Raw genomic sequence first — 19112 nt, forward strand, 5'->3', positions numbered from 1 at the left:
TGTTGGTGAGTGTTGCCACCAGCATTGGACACACAAACTGAATTCTTAGCTCTGTTTCTTTTACTCTACAATCATTCATAAAATATTGTTACTTTGGGAAGATCTACCTTTCGGTTCATGGGAGATCTGCAAAACATTAAAATTCAAAAGCACTTTTCTTTATGGCGAGTGGTGTCGGTTGCCTTTTCCTTTTTGCTTGATCGACATTTAAATTTTTGCTTTGGTAGAGATCACAAATACGTTCCACCGGAGGAGTCAAATAGGATCATTATGACTGATAAAATTCTCTTACAGTGTTTAACAGAATTTTATATTTAAGAATCAATTTCAAGAATCAAGATTATTGGTTAAACTATAATGACTGCAAATAATTTGATTACACGTTTAAAATAAAGCTAAAGCGGTATGCTTGTCAAGATTGCAGATGCCACCAACATCTAAGATTATTTCAAAATGCATATACAACAAGTCATGGACAATTTGACATATAAGAATTACTATATACCCAGGAAAGCGTGAATCAGGATTCCATTTCTGACTACTTTAATGATGGAAGAATTCTCCTTTTATCACTTCTCATTACTTTTCATAGTCCTAAAGAGAAAACCAGCAAGGAATATACACATTAGTGAAAAAGCTACTTAAAGGAATAAGAAATTATGAAGATCAATTAAAAATTATAATAAAAAGAGGGAAGGATAGCAACTTAAAAAAACCTTGAATGGAAGAAACAAAGATCAAACCCAACCCCTTTTGTAGCGACGGAAAAGGTCTTCTGTTTGTGCATTTTTGAAGGCACTGCATGCAATGAGATAGACCCAGATGAGAACAACAACTGCCACCATCAAAATGATATTTGCTTTTCTCCACTCTTCTCTGAGATTCCCCAGAAGACCTGCCTTGCATGCATTGCAGTTGTAGCAGAGTTGACTCTGCTCATTAGTCCACAGGTAGCAATCCGGGTCCACCATTGGATTCACAGGATTTATCCACAGTATGGGGTTCACATAATTGTATCCGCAAGCACTTGGAGGTTTACAGCATCCTGACTGTAATACGTCAGTTGCTGATTAACATGACTTTTATTTTCAAAGAAAAAACAAGAGACAGGAATATAATACCAAATACAAAGAAAAATATATATGTATATGTTTCATGTCTCTCAAAATTTGATTCAAACTTGTCTTAGTCTTTGTACTTTTAAAACGATAATTTTATTATCTCTTCATCTTAGTAATATGTGAATTTCATTAAGTTTCAGGAAAAGGGACAAAGATCTTTTGTACCATACAAAATTTGAACAATGAAGCCATCATTTTTAACATAAAGAATGAAGTCCAATTTTGACTAAAAATTAGTAGACCTAAAACAGATTTTATCATAAAGAAAACAACCCCGTGCCGTGATGTACAGCCCAAAAGCTGGCAACCATAACCAGGCATTAGCATGACGTGGAAAAAAGCAAACAAACGTGCTGAAATATTGTTGGCGGATTAAGTTATTTTGCTCCGAATTTTCTCCATTTCTCTACAAGTCAGTGATGTTTGGTAGCTTTTTCAGCTGGCATATATACCTTTGTAGGGGCAAAATCATTCTTCCCATTCTAGTCCATGTGGGTGGAATGTAAAGTTTTATACTAATTATATATGCATTTTGAAGTCATGCTGACTCAAGATACAGTTGAGTAAAGTTGTAAGTGATCTGATTTGGGTGGACAGTTGTTATCTGCAGGTAGGTCACAGTATCAGAATTAAGGCCTGCTACCCTTTAATTTAAACAGCAAACCATCCATGTCATATATGGTAGGCCAAGTTGCAGGAATAAGATAGAAAACCAGGTCCCACCCACTTCGAACATCACGGACACTCTTCTTTCCCAAATCCTCTTATGCTACATAGAAACTTCACAACTAAGCCACTCCAAAGGAAAGGAACTTGAAGGAAATCATTTTTCACTGATCCCTAACAAGAAGTCTTATTCTTAATTATTCAGATTCTAAAAAGTTCTAATTAGCAACTTGAATGCCATGAACTCCAAAGCTCACTCGTGTGAATCGTTACATTAATTTTAATAAAGATCAGTAATTGAAGTGTTCTTGAACATGCAATAAAGTTCAGCGAAATTCTAATAACTAACAAAGTCAACATATTGCTTCGCTTAACTATAACATGGTTAACAAAGTGAATCAGTGTGTGATGAGATATGTGAGTAACCTGTAAAGGAGAGATATGAGAGTTGAAGAACTGATCAGCAGATATGTAGTCCTGCGTGAGCCTAATGCAGACATCGGAATCAGCCAAACAAGCCGTAATCTTGTTCCAACTACGAGAAGCAGTGAGATGGTTCCTTAGCCAGGGGGAGAAACCATCAAGCATAGACTCCTTGAAGCCTCTTCCGGGGACATAGTAGGTTCCATCGGGTCTAGTAACAATGAAAGAAAAGAGGAGGATGAAAAGGAGAAGAGCGATGAGGATGGCCATGCAACCAAGGTAAAAGGCCAAGAGGCCCTGCTTGTTCCAGTAAGCTCCGACAAAGCCAGCTAGAGAGACGAGGAGTACGAGGAGGCCAAGGACGAGGACGTGCCAGCGGAAGTTGTGGATGCACTCGTTGTCTGGTTTGGAGGCCAGCCATACTCCTGCACCTATTATGGGTATTGAGGCCAACAGGGCTATGAAGTTCACCACCGCAGTGATGTTGTTGCTTACTCCCATGGGAATTCAAATGGGATCTTACATGCTCTTCTTCTACTTCGCAAAAATGTGTTTTTTGTAAACTAAACTTGACAGTTGGAGTGTGTCAAGTGAAGTTGAGGAGCAAATATATGAAGATGGCTTGTGTGTCAAAGGTGGCCTATTCACACCTCACATTACAAGTTTAAATTTTAGAATTTGATGTAAAAACTTCTTGAGTAATATTAATCTAAATCTCTGTAAGTATAATTCTTATAAAGATGCTTTGAGTTCTGAAGTATGTGGATGAGATTTTGAAGTTTATTTCACTTAAACTTTTTCACTGCATTCTGTTGCAAGTTCTGGATTAGAACGTCCGTTGTAGTAAAATTAGAGAATAGATATGTTAAAGAAAAAATGTATCTTTTGCTTGTTGATGTTTTTGTTGGTGGTTGGATCAATGAATAAATGTTGAGAAGGATTTATTTGTACATTGTGCACGCTTCTTTGGCTAAAGGATGGAAATGTTAAAAAATTACCAAAGCAGAAGAGGACACAGAATTGGACATAGATATGCAGAAATCTCCTATGCCTTTGTATTGTCACATCTTAAAAGTTCACTTTTTCTTTTATTTCGAATTCTTCCACAACTGTATTAACTTTTTCATTGAGAAAAAGGATATAAGATTCTTCTAAGTGAATAACTATTCACAAACGACAGTGAAAGCTATTAAAATAACCTAAAAGGATGCATATAAACAGATAGAAATGGTTTACAATTTAACCCCCTCAGGAATTAAAGGAAAAACCTCTTCTTTTTGTGTTATTATTCATACTGAAACATGTAAAAAGGAAAAATGAAAAGTGCCCTGCAATTACATTTTCTTTTCTTGGCTACTTTTTGGAAGAACAAAGAGTTGTAAAATTAGACAGAAAGAAGGGTATTTGTGAGTTATTTTATTTGTAATGACCGTTGATCATATTCTTGATGGATTCAAATCTAGGACCCTTTTCACCGAACTTGGTCTTGCCATAAAGCTCCAAGTAGTCTCCATAACGATAATTACTTGGATATAAAAGTTTGTTGGATGGGGAAATAATGGCTTCAGCAACTGGATTATAGAAGCTGGCGATGGAAAGTCTGCTTCCATTTCTGTCAGGCATGACTCTGTGCACAACACTTTTATACAAGCCATTGCTCAACACTTCGACTTGGTCACCAGTGTTGACAAAAATGGCATTGTTTTTGGAGGGAGGAATCTCCACCCATTTGCCATCTTTGAAGAATTCTAGACCAGGGACTTGATCATCTTGGAGCAATAGAATGATCCCACCAGCATCTGTGTGCTCTCTAAGTCCTCTAACCAGTTCAGGGTGTGGACATTGAGGGTACTTGGCCACTTTTGTTCCCATGGCAGGTCCATTCCTTCCAGAAAATGCCTCCTTCAAGTAGTTTTTCTCCAAACCAAGATTTTCACTCATAAGCTCAGACAACTTCTCTGCCAGCTTAAGGAGTTCATCAATATACTGATCCATCGTTTGGCTGCACTTGCATGCACAATTGTTAATACCCTCGTTATCAGATTATGTGCATATTCCATCTTAAAGATTCTTTGTGTATGTTTTGGCAGAAAGATTGTGACTTGCTAGAAAGAAACACTGTCAACACACTTTCTGATATACTTTTTAACATATTTTTCTATATATTGATTATAATTATGAAAAACTACCAAAATGATGAATCAACTCACCAAAGCTCCTCAGAGAGGTTTGGGATGTTCCTGATGTTGGAAATGGGACGGTGCCAGATGAAAAAGGCACTTTCCCAATCTATATCAGAAGTGTTCTGCTTTTTGTCCAAGATCTTTGCTATCTCAGACTGGTAGAAATTCTCCTTCAGGTTCTCCTCATAGTGAATATTAATTAGCTGTTTCACCTTTTCCATTAGCTTCTTGTCTAGTTCATGGTTCTCAATCTGCAAATGTACAATTAGTGAAAAGGATAAAAAGGAAAAGAGGTGGTGGAAGGATGAAGTAACACACATATATATAATTCTCTTTACCATAAAGCAACCCCATTTCTGACAAGCTTCATGCAAAAGGGCCATGGTTTCACCCCTTTTGTCTCCATTGAGAGTGCTGAAATCTATAACAGGAATAGCCATCTTTGTGGTAAGTGTTTGTTTGCAGAAGATACATCAGAATGGGGAAATATATAGGCTTCTAAAAGGTATATTCTGTGATAATTGTAAGAGAAAGTTGGTAGTGAATGGATTTTTTCCTAGTTAGATAGTTTGACAAGTATGTGCTAAGCATTGACTGAAAATGATTGCACATAGTGGCTTGAGAATGGGAACAGTGGAAGCTCATTTCTCCGTTATCATGTGATTCTAAAGCATTTTTTATTCTTTGATTTTGATGAACAATGAGATTTTTCCTTGTAAAGCAAGTTCAATGATGCTTCTTAGTTTCACCGATCTTGATCCACGGTATTGTTGTTCAACAAAATTATTTTCAACTTCAAGTGGGTCTGAGATTAGTTGAAAGAAACCATGGGCAATGCCAAAGAAAAAAGCTTGCAGAGCTATGGATGGAGTTGATAAACCAGTGGGCGGTTTTGGATGACATTACCTATAATAAAAAAATAATGAATATTTCACAATTTATTAACAATGTTACTGTATTTTTAAACTCGATAAAACTAAAAAGCAAGCATAGATGTGATTTATTCTTTTAAAATTGCACCTTAAATAAGACTTATAATAGTTTTAAAATATGATTTATGTCTTAAAAGACACTACTTAATTTTAAATATTGTTATCTTAAAAGACAATGAATCCAATAGTCTTCAAAAAGCATGAATTTCACCGTAATTAACTATTCAACTACGTGCTTTTCTATGTTAAGAAGAAATATTTATGATTCATAGTTAACTATAATGTTTATTATAAGTTTCAGCTTATATTAATTAACATTATCAAATGAGCTTGTTTTATGGTTTAAGGTACTTTATTTTACTTTTTTTTATGGCCACAAAAGAAGGAAAAGAAACACGTCATAATTTTTTAAAGTCTCATGCAAAAAAGTTTTCTTCAACAAGTAAAATTATCTCTCTCCCAATATATATTACTATAATAATTTTTAACTACACCCTCATAATATATATTTTAAAAATTATTATAGTAATATAGAGGTGTGGGGTTTAGGGTTATTTGAAATGAAAGGGATAATTTTGGAATTTTAAAAAAATGTGGGGTGCTAAGAGAAATGTAGAGTGGTGTAAGGAGTAAAACTCAATAGAAATTAGACGAGCACTTCTATTGGAACCCCTTTTGCATATTGTTGATTATTTTTTTTCATACATTCATGTTGGACCAAAGAAGCTTTTGAATTTCAAAAAGAAAAACAAGGTGTCGTACAAGACAAGGAATAAGCATGGTGTTGAAGAACAGTAAGAGGTTATTGAGAACTTGAAAATCCCTTATTCAGTTAAAAGCAATGGTTGATAAGAGGAACAAACAACAGGCTAAGGATGAGTACGAGGATTGAAATATGTAAAAAATGACTTTGAAAACCTATTTTGTCCTCTATATTCGGCAAATATATTGATACGTCATGAGTGACCTAATAAGTAGAAAAAGTTTTAAACACTTTAAAATGACATTGACACAAGGATGTAAAGCCTTTTCAAGAATTAATGTGACAGCATTTATTTTTGCACCGGATCATGTTGTGGTTCTTATGTGATTTTCAAGTTCTTGATAGAAGAAAACATGATAAGAAATTGTATGTACAAGTTTTTTGTAGTGATCACAATGCTTAAATTTTTTGTAGTCATCACAGAACAATTTGAGCCCCGTGAATCTCTTTCTTCTGGTGAAAAAGTCTTACTGTGTTTTCATGTGTATATGTTGCTGTACCAGTGAATGGGACCAATACAGTTAGAATATATACGAGATGTCTCAAAAATGGACAATTTCGTTTTCAGTTTCTTTATTATGTTCTACTTCTAAGAAAGATTAGTCATAACAAAGTCAATACAGACTTATAACACGATCTGCAATAGATAAAATATACCTAAAATTAGCTGATATATGTTAGTTTAACTATGGACAAAATCAGAATGCGACAAAAGAATGGTCCAGTTTCACATTTCTGCGTTTTTTGAAGATATTGCAGAAATAACAGATGCCAATTTAATGGACAACATTAAATGACGCATACGACAAAAAAAAAATATTGGTCCAGTCGAATATTTATGCGTTTTACTTATCATTGAAGAATGTCGGTCTTCAAATTGTGTTATATTATTGTTACATAGTTTCTTGACTTAGTTGTTAAATCTGAAGTTATTTTTCAACTTAAAAATCGTTAATTCAATTACTAGAAGTAGTTTTTCTTACATTGCACTCTTGAGAGACTGTAGAATCAGCTGATGGGAAAAACTAAATGATGAATGAGACCAGAAAATGATTGGTCCAGCCATTTGAATATGAGATTCAATCCCACATTTTTCATGCCATATGATCATAGATATCTTTCTGGTAACAGATTAAAGTTAAAGCAATGAATTAGGAAATTACAGAAGACCTACTAATAAGTGGTTTAAGTGAAACCAAATGTCAAAAGAGGTCCCATCCAAATTAAGAAGTATAGCATATTGGTGAGAAGCTTTGAGCATTAATGATGATGCTGAGAGGGTTGGTGATGCCTGAATTAAGACGTCTAATTTGTTTGTATTAACGTTTTTGTTCTGCATTAAATTTCATGTAAATTATAGGTGTGTCTGCATTATCCAAAATAAGCTAATCCTAGTTACATAACATTGAACAAAGACAAAATGGTACCATCCACAATTTTCATGTGAACCATAATAGAGCATGTATATATAAAGCTGCTATAGAGTGAAAAAAGTCCAAATAATTTGACACCACACAGATGGTTACAGGTAATAAAGAAGACACGGATTGTTGGTTGAGATGTCACTATATCTAAAAAGTGCTCATAAATATGATACATCATATTCGGTCATCCAAGCAAAAATATAAGTAACCATCAGTCTTGTGCATGATGACAGATGCAATAAAGCATTCGTAAAAATTCAGAATGAGCATATGGTTGGGAGATTACGCAGTTGGTTTTCTTAAAATCCACTACAAATATCATTATATTCATGTTACAAGGCACATACAAAAAGTTCTATACATAAAAAAGTCTCTTAGAAAGAACATGGAACTATATATTAGGTATAAGTAAATTGAAATGCAGTCTAGAATTTTGTCAGCTAATGGATTTTATCTTAACACAGAAGAGATACATCTGACAAAAGGGTCCCTACTGGGTTTGATTGACACATATAATATTCTTGATCTTTAGAATCTTGTGGACAAGCTTCATTTTCATTCTATCCTTATCTTAACATTTTCAGCTGCATAATATCTTAAATTTGAATACTAAAACACCCATTTCAACAAGATTATAATTAGGATATATTGTAGTAACTTTTGTTTTGTTTTCTTTCTTTTCATGTGTGCTTCTGCATCAAAGGCTTTCATTTTAAAAATGGGCAAGTTAGGTGTACTTAACAGTTCAATTGCTGCTGTATGTTAAAGAATGATTAGAAAGAAAACATATAACAAATATTTTACCTTGTTTTGTGTACTTTCCTAAGCTTCGAAATTAAGAAAGCATAAGCACACCTTATTATGCATACTCTATGAAAATCATATGATACACGAGTTTTGTTGGACCAATTTAAAAATTACCTAATTTAAAAGCACTGTATAGCTGGATGCAGAATAGACTAAAAGCCACGTGCTTTACAAGTATGCTTTCTGGAAAATTCTACTTTGTCTTGTTAAGCGTTTGAATTTTCTTTCTAGGCTTACTTCAAACATTGAAAAGCAAAAACAACTTCCTTTGATTGTGTTTGAAGTTTTCAGTATTTTGTGAACATCTTACCCTCCATAAAGGAGAAAATGTGTTAGAGTATCAGATTAAGTAAAATAAATTACTTAATACAATGATTAATTATGAGATTCTTTTCACTAAACTAACCAGCTTTTGTGTTGAGTCATTTTCTCTGCATAATAAATACTAATACAAACAGTTTGTCCCAAAGTCTCATTATAACTTATTTAGTATAACACCTTGGAGAACATCTGCTACATATATATACCAGACACGTCCTTAGTTATATACAATCACCCAAAACTATTTGCTTTACCAAATTTGTTGAATATATTTAATGTATGGTACTTCATGTTGATATAATCAATAGTTACAACCTATTTTATTGAACTAAGAAAAGGTACACTTTATTAAATGTTAGTAGGGAAATGAATTTTAGATGATTGGATTAAAATGAACAAATTTCTGTCATGTGTTGAGTCATGTTTCCAAAACAAAAGAAATTGAATATTTTATATGCGTGTTTAATTATTTAATTCTAAAGGCTAGACGGCCACCTTTCCAGCCCTAGTGGTAGTGGAGTCCAAATCTTCTCAACAGAATCCAACATTACTTTAAATTAAACCCAACATTATAAATAAAAAAGCTTTTGTGCCAAAAGCCAGGAAACCAAACTTAATCAAATCACCTACTTTTTTGCCATCAGCAGTCTCTATTATCTGAGTTATTGACATGGCAAAGCACTAAAAAAGGATAAACTTGTGCATTATGCATTCAGAAGAACAAACTTTATTACACTATATATACCATTGATATATATATTAAGCATAATATCCGATATAGGAAGGTATGGATGATGTCGATGACTTGTCAACTACGAACAAAAAAAGGTATATAAAATTTCATGGTTGATTTATAACTCAGTTGAACAGACTGAACTAATTTGCTATTATACAAAGAAATATTTGATTATACATATATAAAATAATCATCTGCTCTATATATCATCGAGACATGTGATTGCACAGTAGATTAGTGCCTGATTAATGATTACCAATAATATCAAAAACAACAACATAAAAATGTGTTTTCTTTGGAGAGATTTATGATCTTTTGTTTAAGTTGATAGATACTGGACAACATTAATTCATGAATAGTTGAGTTAAGTCACGCTAATTGGTCCAAGAAAGAAGGAACCAGGGGTTGATTTAGTTTGCTCCATGGTCTTAGCCTTGCCCTTGGAGACTGAAAGAGTGAGTTCCAGATCAGGAATTGCTGCACTACTATTATTCGATGAAGATTTCATCTGAGGATGAAGCCACATAACAGCTTCATGATCTGCACCTGCTTCATCTTGACAACAATCATCACTGTCTTTCTGCTCACCCGTCTTGGTTTCTTGTGCTTGAAGAAGTGACAAGGTGACATCGTTCTCAATTTCACCTTTGGATTTAGTAGGAGAAACCAAATCACCTGACTTACAGTTAGAGCTGCCACCAACCTGCCAAAATTAATCAATATCTTTAAACACCAAATTCCATCATATATATAAAAATGGGGTAACTGAGGAATTCATCTATATATATACCAAGTCAAAAAGACTTGAACGTCTCTTTTTCTTGTTCAAGGTTGCAAGCCGAATAAAGTACTTTTGAGCATGGCTTGCAACTTGTGTTGGGGTTCTTGTAGTCACATAGTTTCTAGAGATACCTCTCCAATCACCTTTTCCCAGCTTCTCCAGTCCAACAAGGAATGTTCTGTGCTCTTCTTCTGTCCATGGCACTCCTATATTATATGTGTATATACGCACAAAGATGATCATATATACATCAAAGACATGTAATATAAAAAGATGGGTGAAAGAAGAAAGAAAAAGTTAAGTAGTTTTTTTGACAAAATCTGATTTTTCTGAGCAAGAATACACGAAAGTCGCTGGTATGGAACTTTAATGAAGAAAATGAGTGAGGTAAAGTATTACAAAAAAAAAGATAAACATGATGATGGAGGAATAGATCTATAATGTGAATGAATTTGACTGTGATGCATACCTTTCTTCCTGTCTTGTGGTCGAACAATGAGGCCATCGGAATCTGATAGATAGCTAACAGAAGCTTTTTCAGGATGGTCGTCAATAGATATTCTTGATGAAGAAAAGGAGGAAGATGAAGAGGATAATAAGGGCAAGGAATCCATGCTGAAACTTTTCTTCATGGTAAGAGAAGAAGAGTTTGATATGTGTAGTTGAACCCCAAAGAGACGAACTCCTACAAAAGTTGCTCTGAAAGAAGAGCAGGTTCTGGAATTATGACCTATGTTTCCACAATGTGAGCATTTTCTGCCCATTTTCCCCTCTCAGCTGACACCCTCAGAATACCAAACTGGAGCTTCAAAGAAAGAGAGAGAAAAAGAGAGCAGAAATAACAGACATGTTTGGTGGTATATATGATGATGAATGAGGTGTGGGGTTTGTGAAATTGGAAGCACACCTACAGAAATTAATTGGATGGACATAGTTTATTGTTGAAATATATATATATATATATATATATATATATATATATATATATATGCTTCTGCAATAATTTTGTTTGTTTTATTCTTTTCCTCTTTTATACAGAAAAGAAATCATGAGGATATAGATACCTTATCTTATTTGGTGAGTACTTGTGTTTTAGGGTTGAACACGGCATACGCAGACATCATGTCCCTCGTACACAAAAACACGTGTATTTTTCTAATGCTTTTAACCACTTCAACATCAATGTATTTACAAGATAATCTCATTTACCATTTTAGAAAAGTATAGTTGTACATATTTAATTAATGGTTTATACGTATGAGTAATTAATATCTTATGTATACAATTTTTGTATAAGTTGAAGGGAAAAGACATATCACATCATGCTTTAAAAGCAGCATGCAGATTGCTTTGCAAAGGTACATCTGTCATAATTAAAATCTGAGATTCATAAAGTCCAGCTAATTAAAGATATGTGCTAATAATTTTATACAAATGAAATAAAAATGATTTAGTTAACGTCTCAGTCTATAATCCTCAAAATAAATTAAGAAGTTTTAATAACTCACCAGACGATCGTATTGTAAAAAAAAGTATATTAAAACACGATTTACACTTAAATTCATCTTTCCAAAAATGAACACGAATGTTAAATCTCCTGATACTTGATTAAATTATTTATGAGAAAGTGGTGTTATATCAGGCAGCACCTTGGTAGTGGTTTGTGGTATTATTTATTAAATAATTAAGCATTAGTTGAAGATTGTTTTAGTTATAATTTGTGCAGCAGAAGAAGTAAGAGAGTGATTTGGCATTATGTTAGGAAGGAATCTTGTGTTGCATATGATGTTTCTTATCTGATTCCTGAACTTAGTCATTGACCTATCAAAGTCCTTGAAGAGCACTGTCTGCATAAAATAAATATAACAGTCACAGTGTTATATATTAAACACGTCTTTTTCTGTGTGCTTCCTTAGGACGTGACGATGCAGATGGCAGAATGAGAAACTAACCAGTATCTTCCAAGAAAAAGCTATTAAACAACGACACATTATAATAATCAATCTTACACTTCTTTTCTTTTTCTTTATGATGATCGACCAGCTGAATAGATAACAATATTACATCACCAAAATCCAGAAGATAATGTCCAATGTATAAGCACTTTGTTTCTACAGAAATAGCTCAGGCCACTAAATTTTCAACTGTGAGATACATTATATTAAGAGTATATATATATGAGTAGCCTTACAACAGCTGAAGGATCATCACAACAGCTGTTTATTATGATGCAACTTTTTAATGGTAATTGATTCCTCATTAATGCTGTGCCCTTCTGATTTTTCTAAGAGGTATCATCTTGAGAACATCCCTGTCCTCAAGTCAAAAGCAACACAAATAAAGAAAACACAGTCATTACACAGATGAGGAAACTGGGAGCTGTTTTCGACAGTTTTCGACACTTCATTCTGCATGTCAGACACTATAAAATCTTTTACTTGTTCCAATCATTTACCTACTTTTTATCTTATTTCATCTATCGTTAATCACTCACTACACCTTCACTTACACATAATTGTACGAATATGAATTAAATTTAAAATTCATTTCTTATACTTTATATCGTAATGATCATAACTATGATTAGAATTTATTTTAATAATATATTACATATATTATTTCACAGGTTAATTTTACTTTCGAGATAGAAATATACCTCAACATAAAAAGATATGAATGTAGTAAAAGTTTTCTTATAAAAATCAATTTATAATATATAAATCCTTATTTTACAAGCGATTTTGTAAGATAGTTAGATTAAATTCCATTTTTTAATTATGATTTATATGTATACATCCCTCTTGTTTGTTAATATATGAACCAGCAGTTTTGATATTGTTTATGATTTATTTTATAATAATTACATTAAAAAACCATGAACTTTTGTAAATTCACCTTGTAAAAATTGTTGCAGTTATAATGCATGTCTATTATATTATTAGGTAAGAAAAATATTGATACAGATTTTTTATAATATTTTGATAAGAAAAAAATTGAATGCTAAGAAAAAAGAAGGCCCATTTGTTAGCCCAAGAGAGTGAGCCCAGTCGATATGAAGTTACGACAGCATGTTTAGAGGAACTGCAGCAGAAAGCTATGGCGGAAGAACCGAAACCCCCACAACCTTCCGATCCTCCATTACCGTTTGATCCTAGTCGGAGTATCTCTCTCTTTCACTGTTACAGATTCTAATTTCTGTTTTCTTTGTTATGTCTTCTCGTGCATTGAAATTTTGAGTTTAGGGTTTCGATTTGAAATATCAGGCGTGCATTGATATTTGTGATTGTGGATATATCCTGTAATTGACATTGCAATTGGGAGTTGTGCATTTGATTGATTATAATTATTTTTCGTTTTTTTTTTTTTTCAATTATTGTTGAAGTGGTCGGTATCATCAAGAGGAAGGCTTTGATCAAAGACCTAGCAGCGGTATACCATGCCGAATGCCTAGCTTACTGTCAAGAGCTTTTGGAACTTCAAACCAAATGGGAAGAGGTTAAATGCAAACTTGTTTTCGTCTCTTTTCTATTATATTTCTCTGATAAATAATAGAGCCTCGTATACTGTTGGCACTTAAGTAGTATAGATAGATAATGCTCGGTACACTCTCCCTAGACTAGTCACATTACCTCAGTTGAGTCAAATCTTTGTGAAGAAACAGAAACCGAGTTGTGACTGTTAGTTTTGCATTATTCTGAGAATATAGCCCATTTGTAAAAGAGTTCACCTGACAACAGATAGAAGCTTTTGGATTTGACTTATTGAACTTGAGGACTGTGCATTAGGAGAATAAGTGTCGTTTGAATTAACTTATCTTTAAACAAGAAAGTAAAGTAAATTGAATTTCCCCCAGATTATAATTAACTAATGCGCTGAATTTATTCAAGTTCCTGTCATCTTGTTTCTCGAGTACTTAAGGTGAATAAGTTTATTTTAACTTTTGGGAATGTATATGTATCTCCAAAACCTCTCAATTCTGTTAAGATTTTAACAGAATACATGCACGTTTTTAACAAAATATTGTTAAAACTGCCTTAATAAATTATTTTTCTACGCATTATCTCTTCTAAAGTGTTACCCTCCTTGAAATAAGCCAAGTACCAAGATTTTAAGCTACTTCATAATTTAATCCAGTCCAGTTGGACGATTATTCAAATCATTGGAACTGATTCAACCTTGGAGACACGCTAACAGGACTAGATAGTTGATGGTCCTCCCTGACTCCCCCAAATAATTTGCACCACTACGTCATAGTCAATCAATGGTGACATTTTTTTTAATTTCTCAGGAATTTGTAGATGGCTGTGCAGATATCAGATTCTTTCAGTACTATTTTTTTGCATGATTATGAATACCCCCGTGGATTGTCCATCCTAGTGTATTAAAACGTGCACTTTTCCCCCTTTCAAGTTTCAAATAGTTTTGCTCCAGCCTCCCCTTAAGGGTTTGTTTGAATTGAGGATTCGAGATGAGGGAGTCATTTCTTTTCATTGTACACTAAATTTCCCTTAATCTAAACCATTCAACTTTACACTCTCTTTCCTTCTTAAAAGTTTGAAGTCATAATGATATAACTGTGTATTTCGCAGTACTAAAATATAAATATGAAGTGAGAGTAGGTTATATTAGTGTTTCAATTTAATTGATTATTCTTTACCTGTGTCTCAATTGTTTCAGCCATTTATCGACTTAAAAACTCCAGAGGAATCAAAAAAGGAGACGGCACGATCCTCTAAACGTGCAAAAAAGTTGCGATAGGTATGATTCAGCATAATTTCATTGCCATTGTAAATTTCAATTGTCAATAGATGTAGATTCAGTGAGACCTTCATACTCTGATTTCCATCTAAATATCCTAGAATATTCTTTTCTCATCCAAGATTTTCACTGCACTAGCTATAATTAATTACCAATTGTCCTAGTTTTATTCGTTTTTTGAAAAACAAATGTTGAGTAAACCTTTTGGCAGATTCCTTGTTTGTTTTGGATGCATGGGAAGGTGTCATCTGCATCATTTTATTATTGTATTGGAAAGCTGCGTGGTTCATTAGTTTTTGTCCATTTCAGGTTTTCAGAATACCCTATGTTCGCTGTTAGTGTTGATGTACTATCAGAGCACGTATTTGACGTAGTATTGATGTGCTTTTTCAATGGTACGGACTGAGACGTCAAGTGAGATTTCATCCATCAGTTTGCAGTTATAGAGCATTTCCCCACTGCTCGATGAAAAATAGATAAATGAGCAATATAATTTTTGTTTGGAATGATGTATAGAATATTCAACCCTGCATTCAGATTTGGGGTTCAATCCATTGTCAATATATTTTAGCATGCTTTGCAATTCTATTTATTTTTCTGTTGCAAATTTAGCCTTGTGGTTCTTTTGGAAGCTTACATATGTTAATAAATTAGTTTTAAGAAAGAGATCGGCCACAGATAAATTTTATACATTTCAAGGCAAACTTGATGGAGAGAAAAGTGACAATTTACGCAAAGTGAGGCTATTATGTGGAGAATGTGTTAAGGGTCGATATCCCTGTGTTTAGAGAATGATACATTCAGTACCTATACAACTTTCAAATACAGCAATGAAAAGAATCACTCCATCGTAAACTAAATTCACTGTAAACTGTCTCGTGTAGGCTTCAAGAGACATTCCAGTTTCTAATCCTGCATATTCCACGACGATTTTCTGCAATTGAGTTGCGAATAGACTGCAACATGGCACGGACAACAGGAACGTGACCCAATTCTTCATGCAGCTCCTGCAGAATAAGCTTACCATGAGAAATCCACCCTAAGGAAGACATACCTCACCAACTCCCTAAAGAAATAGGCAAAAACAAATAATACCACTTCTGCAATCCTTTCTTCTAAAGACCCCGCATTTGCATCAAAGGACATGAATATCTTTCTATAAGCTGTTCTCAGGTTTCTGATCTGAAACATTACCCAAAAAAAATTGTTTAGTGTTGATGAATATACAATTAAAGCCAACTAAATTTAAAAGGTGATAAACCTCTGCAGTGCTGAATCCACATCGTGTAAGGCCCACTAAATTAAGACCACGAAGCTCTGCTCTTTCTCCGGCTACCATCACGTACTTTGGGACATCTTGTGTAAGCTTCATTTATGTAAGAACATGACATTGTAGTTGCATACTTCAGTAGTTCTAAATCAATTTGGCATGGTAAAAAGGTATTTGCTTAACAAGTTCTTCAATAAGGGTACATTTATCATTGTATACAACATACTGTTATTCAGACAGGTGGTATATGGGCCACACTGAGGGTACATTTACCACAGCCTTCGGTCACTAGATAACTAGATCCTGCTTAAACTTTCCGTTGACTGGCTTAAATTTTGTACAAATCTTGCATGATTGCGGAAAAATCATATCTCTTGTTAGAAAACAGATTAATTTTTAAGACTGAGATTAACAGAAAAACCTACCACAGAACCACCACCGAGAAAAGAGTACGAGCCAAGATGACAGAATTGGTGCACAGCAGTTCCACCTCCAGTGTGAACATAGTCCTACATGCGAAGAGTTTTAGTTGATTTTCTAAATTCTATGCTTAGAACACAACAAAATAACAAACATTTTATAATGAAAAGGTGATTTAGGTTTTAAAACTTACTTCCACTTCGACATGTCCAGCTAGAAGAGTATTGTTAGCAAAAATATTGTTGTTACCAATCTTGCAATCATGGGCAATATGACAAGAGCCCATTATAAGATTTCCATTACCAATAACCTGATCATATATATGTTCACGGTGAGCATTAAAAGGTACATGTACTTTTATGTGTCCGAAAATTTCTGAGGTTTTTCTTTACTGTAAAAAATTAACGAAGCATTCTTCTTACCGTCCTATAAGTTGATTTTGAAGATCGGTGGATTGAAGTATGTTCCCTGATATCATTATTGTCTCCAATTTCCAGGAAACATTCATCCTCTGGCTGCATGAAAGGCACATTAAAGAGCTTACATTTTTTCCAAAATAAATTCTACCCTTAACATGAACACAAGCATTGAAAATAATGTCACAACATAACCAGTTAAGTAATGTTCTGCAAATAGCAAGATATTCCGAACAGATAGATATGTTGACAACTTTCATAAATTGCACACACAAAGAAATGTAGCACATCGGCAAACAGTAACGAGTCACAAAGGAAAAATAACGAGTTCGACTGCCAGAAAAAGACAACGTAACACATAAATCAAAATCAATCATGCACTTTGTCCAAATAGCTTAGCCTTTTACTATGACTAGATCCTCAACATGGTATTGAAGAGCACACTAGTCTGATGATGTATCCATCCTTCAAACACAATGAACTTTCAAGTCGAGGATCGAGTCAATGATTTAATTACTACCATTGCTATGCCTTTTTGAACAAGCTTAAGCTTAATTGTTCTGTCCAGAACAAAAACAAACTGTAATAATTGAATAAGACTGCTCATTCAAGTTGGAAGAAAAAATTAAGTCAATCTGCTTTGTTAGAATGCATCTCTATGAAGCAAAATTTACAGTGAAACATTTGGAGTTTGAAACAAGTCAATTAAGAATTGGTTGAAAAACTAACAAATTGGAATGCAACTAAAGGAAGAGAAGAACAAAAGAAATTGAAAACAGAAAGGCAATTTAAAACTTCAAGCAAATTAAAAAAGATAAAAGTGCGTCCAAGGCATACTCTAGGCTTTGTTTCTGGAAAAAAAATAAAAAATCTTTCGATAGTTCTGCAATACACATACATTATTAAAATATAGTCAAGTTTAGTTGAACGAAGACCTTGTCAGGATTTTTACAGGTAGAAATACTTAAAGTCAAACACATTTTATAGACTTTTCTTGAGCATTTTCAATTAACCTTAACAACAATACCCCCTATGAAAAAAATGTTAAAACTCGTACCTATAACACAATAAACAATGAGAATCATAATTCTGAATTCATTAATCAGATTCTATGGAATGACTGTGTATGTATAGAAACCTCCACCGGTTTATGTGGAGCATACCTTGTGTTTCATGTCTTGACATTTGACACCAATCACAGCATGATATCCTATTGAGTTATTGCTTCCAATGACGGTACATCCAGGATAATCATCACCAACAACAGCACCACTATCATATAATGGAACAAAAAAGTAGTATTCAGAAAAGCAAAACCTTATCTGAAACAGTGATATTAGGTGTGAACACTGAACTCACGTCATCAACGTGCAATTGTCCCCTAACTCTGTTCTTCCAGAAACATGGCTTCCAGGATATAGTCGACAACCGTTCCCCAGCTTTGCAGAGGAGCTAACAGAACAAAAGGGACCAATCGAAACACCCTAAGCACAATATTTGATTAGTGAACAACATTATAATTAAAGTGATTTGAAGTACCCAATAGCAATTCAGTAGAAAAGGAGGAAACTTTGGTTGAAACAATAAAAGGAGAAAGAGTAAAAAAGAAGTACTTGGCCTATGAGGGCATCGGGGTGAACGGCGGCAGTAGGGTGGATAAAACTTGGTTCTGTGAGTGTGGAAGTGTGAACATGCTCCCTCTCTGCAACATTTGCAACTCAAGATGAAAGCAGAAAGAGGGAGAAAGAGAGAGAGAGAGATTTGAATGAATTGAGTGAACAGGAAACATACGAGAGGAGAAGAAGATGAAGCGACGGTCATGGAGCGCGGAAGAAAGGGAAAAGCGGCAGCGACTGCGAGCTTTCACCAACCACCACGACATTTTTGCTTTGCTTTCCAACATCACCACACTATTTCTCCATTGCAAAAAAAACAAGAGCAGACACAGAAAAAAACAAATTACATTCATTTCACATGCTAAAATAATAATATTTTATTATAATTATATTATATTTTAATTTAAAATCATAATATATATTATTATATTATTAAAAATAGTCTCAAATAATTGTTTTTATCTTTTTCCCAATA

General features: G+C 33.8%; 5 protein-coding genes across 5 annotated transcripts; 1 reads left to right on the forward strand and 4 right to left on the reverse strand.

Moving 5' to 3' along the window:
- Nucleotides 1–87: 87 nt before the first annotated feature.
- On the reverse strand, nt 88–2852 carry LOC106767989 (tetraspanin-2). The gene is made up of 3 exons (XM_014652957.2): nt 2214–2852; nt 717–1049; nt 88–594 (listed from the first exon to the last, which is right to left on the reverse strand). Exons 1-2 carry the CDS (start codon nt 2709–2711, stop codon nt 738–740), a joined length of 810 nt encoding a protein of 269 aa, XP_014508443.1. The 5' UTR covers nt 2712–2852; the 3' UTR covers nt 88–594; nt 717–737.
- Nucleotides 2853–3404: 552 nt separating this feature from the next.
- Nucleotides 3405–5061, reverse strand: LOC106769830 (1-aminocyclopropane-1-carboxylate oxidase 1). Its single transcript, XM_014655609.2, has 3 exons — nt 4732–5061; nt 4421–4644; nt 3405–4212 (listed from the first exon to the last, which is right to left on the reverse strand). Exons 1-3 carry the CDS (start codon nt 4831–4833, stop codon nt 3627–3629), a joined length of 912 nt encoding a protein of 303 aa, XP_014511095.1. The 5' UTR covers nt 4834–5061; the 3' UTR covers nt 3405–3626.
- A 4441-nt stretch (nt 5062–9502) lies between these two features.
- On the reverse strand, nt 9503–11028 carry LOC106769840 (transcription factor MYBS3). The gene is made up of 3 exons (XM_014655620.2): nt 10627–11028; nt 10167–10363; nt 9503–10079 (listed from the first exon to the last, which is right to left on the reverse strand). The coding sequence occupies exons 1-3, from the start codon at nt 10919–10921 to the stop codon at nt 9741–9743; spliced, it is 831 nt and encodes a 276-aa protein (XP_014511106.1). The 5' UTR covers nt 10922–11028; the 3' UTR covers nt 9503–9740.
- Nucleotides 11029–13181: 2153 nt separating this feature from the next.
- LOC106769858 lies at nt 13182–15507 on the forward strand. Its single transcript, XM_014655643.2, has 4 exons — nt 13182–13317; nt 13540–13652; nt 14835–14915; nt 15225–15507. Exons 1-3 carry the CDS (start codon nt 13254–13256, stop codon nt 14913–14915), a joined length of 258 nt encoding a protein of 85 aa, XP_014511129.1. The 5' UTR covers nt 13182–13253; the 3' UTR covers nt 15225–15507.
- A 135-nt stretch (nt 15508–15642) lies between these two features.
- Nucleotides 15643–18963, reverse strand: LOC106769850 (probable acyl-[acyl-carrier-protein]--UDP-N-acetylglucosamine O-acyltransferase, mitochondrial). The gene is made up of 10 exons (XM_014655632.2): nt 18813–18963; nt 18635–18723; nt 18381–18505; nt 18185–18293; nt 17028–17120; nt 16799–16915; nt 16611–16694; nt 16177–16281; nt 16011–16097; nt 15643–15922 (listed from the first exon to the last, which is right to left on the reverse strand). The coding sequence occupies exons 1-10, from the start codon at nt 18922–18924 to the stop codon at nt 15803–15805; spliced, it is 1041 nt and encodes a 346-aa protein (XP_014511118.1). The 5' UTR covers nt 18925–18963; the 3' UTR covers nt 15643–15802.
- Between the last annotated feature and the right edge of the window lie 149 nt (nt 18964–19112).

The sequence above is a fragment of the Vigna radiata genome, chromosome 1, assembly GCF_000741045.1.
Source record: "Vigna radiata var. radiata cultivar VC1973A chromosome 1, Vradiata_ver6, whole genome shotgun sequence".
Lineage (NCBI taxonomy): Eukaryota > Viridiplantae > Streptophyta > Magnoliopsida > Fabales > Fabaceae > Vigna > Vigna radiata.

Bases quoted from the DNA above. Each gene is read 5' to 3' on its own strand.
- LOC106769858 (XM_014655643.2), top strand. From the start codon at position 13,254: ATGGCGGAAGAACCGAAACCCCCACAACCTTCCGATCCTCCATTACCG. The intron at 13,318-13,539 runs GTATCTCTCTCT...TTATTGTTGAAG, and splicing joins ACCGTTTGATCCTAGTCGGA to TGGTCGGTATCATCAAGAGG. The intron at 13,653-14,834 runs GTTAAATGCAAA...CAATTGTTTCAG, and splicing joins TTCAAACCAAATGGGAAGAG to CCATTTATCGACTTAAAAAC.
- LOC106767989 (XM_014652957.2), bottom strand. From the start codon at position 2,711: ATGGGAGTAAGCAACAACATCACTGCGGTGGTGAACTTCATAGCCCTG. The intron at 1,050-2,213 runs GTTACTCACATA...GACGTATTACAG, and splicing joins CTCATATCTCTCCTTTACAG to TCAGGATGCTGTAAACCTCC.
- LOC106769840 (XM_014655620.2), bottom strand. From the start codon at position 10,921: ATGGGCAGAAAATGCTCACATTGTGGAAACATAGGTCATAATTCCAGA. The intron at 10,364-10,626 runs GTATGCATCACA...CATATAATATAG, and splicing joins ACCACAAGACAGGAAGAAAG to GAGTGCCATGGACAGAAGAA. The intron at 10,080-10,166 runs GTATATATATAG...TAATTTTGGCAG, and splicing joins GTTCAAGTCTTTTTGACTTG to GTTGGTGGCAGCTCTAACTG.
- LOC106769850 (XM_014655632.2), bottom strand. From the start codon at position 18,924: ATGTTGGAAAGCAAAGCAAAAATGTCGTGGTGGTTGGTGAAAGCTCGC. The intron at 18,506-18,634 runs GTACTTCTTTTT...TATTGTGCTTAG, and splicing joins CCGATGCCCTCATAGGCCAA to GGTGTTTCGATTGGTCCCTT. The intron at 16,282-16,610 runs GTAGGTTTTTCT...ACATAAATGAAG, and splicing joins TTCTCGGTGGTGGTTCTGTG to CTTACACAAGATGTCCCAAA.
- LOC106769830 (XM_014655609.2), bottom strand. From the start codon at position 4,833: ATGGCTATTCCTGTTATAGATTTCAGCACTCTCAATGGAGACAAAAGG. The intron at 4,645-4,731 runs GTAAAGAGAATT...GTACATTTGCAG, and splicing joins AGAAATGGGGTTGCTTTATG to ATTGAGAACCATGAACTAGA. The intron at 4,213-4,420 runs GTGAGTTGATTC...ATGCAAGTGCAG, and splicing joins AACCTCTCTGAGGAGCTTTG to CCAAACGATGGATCAGTATA.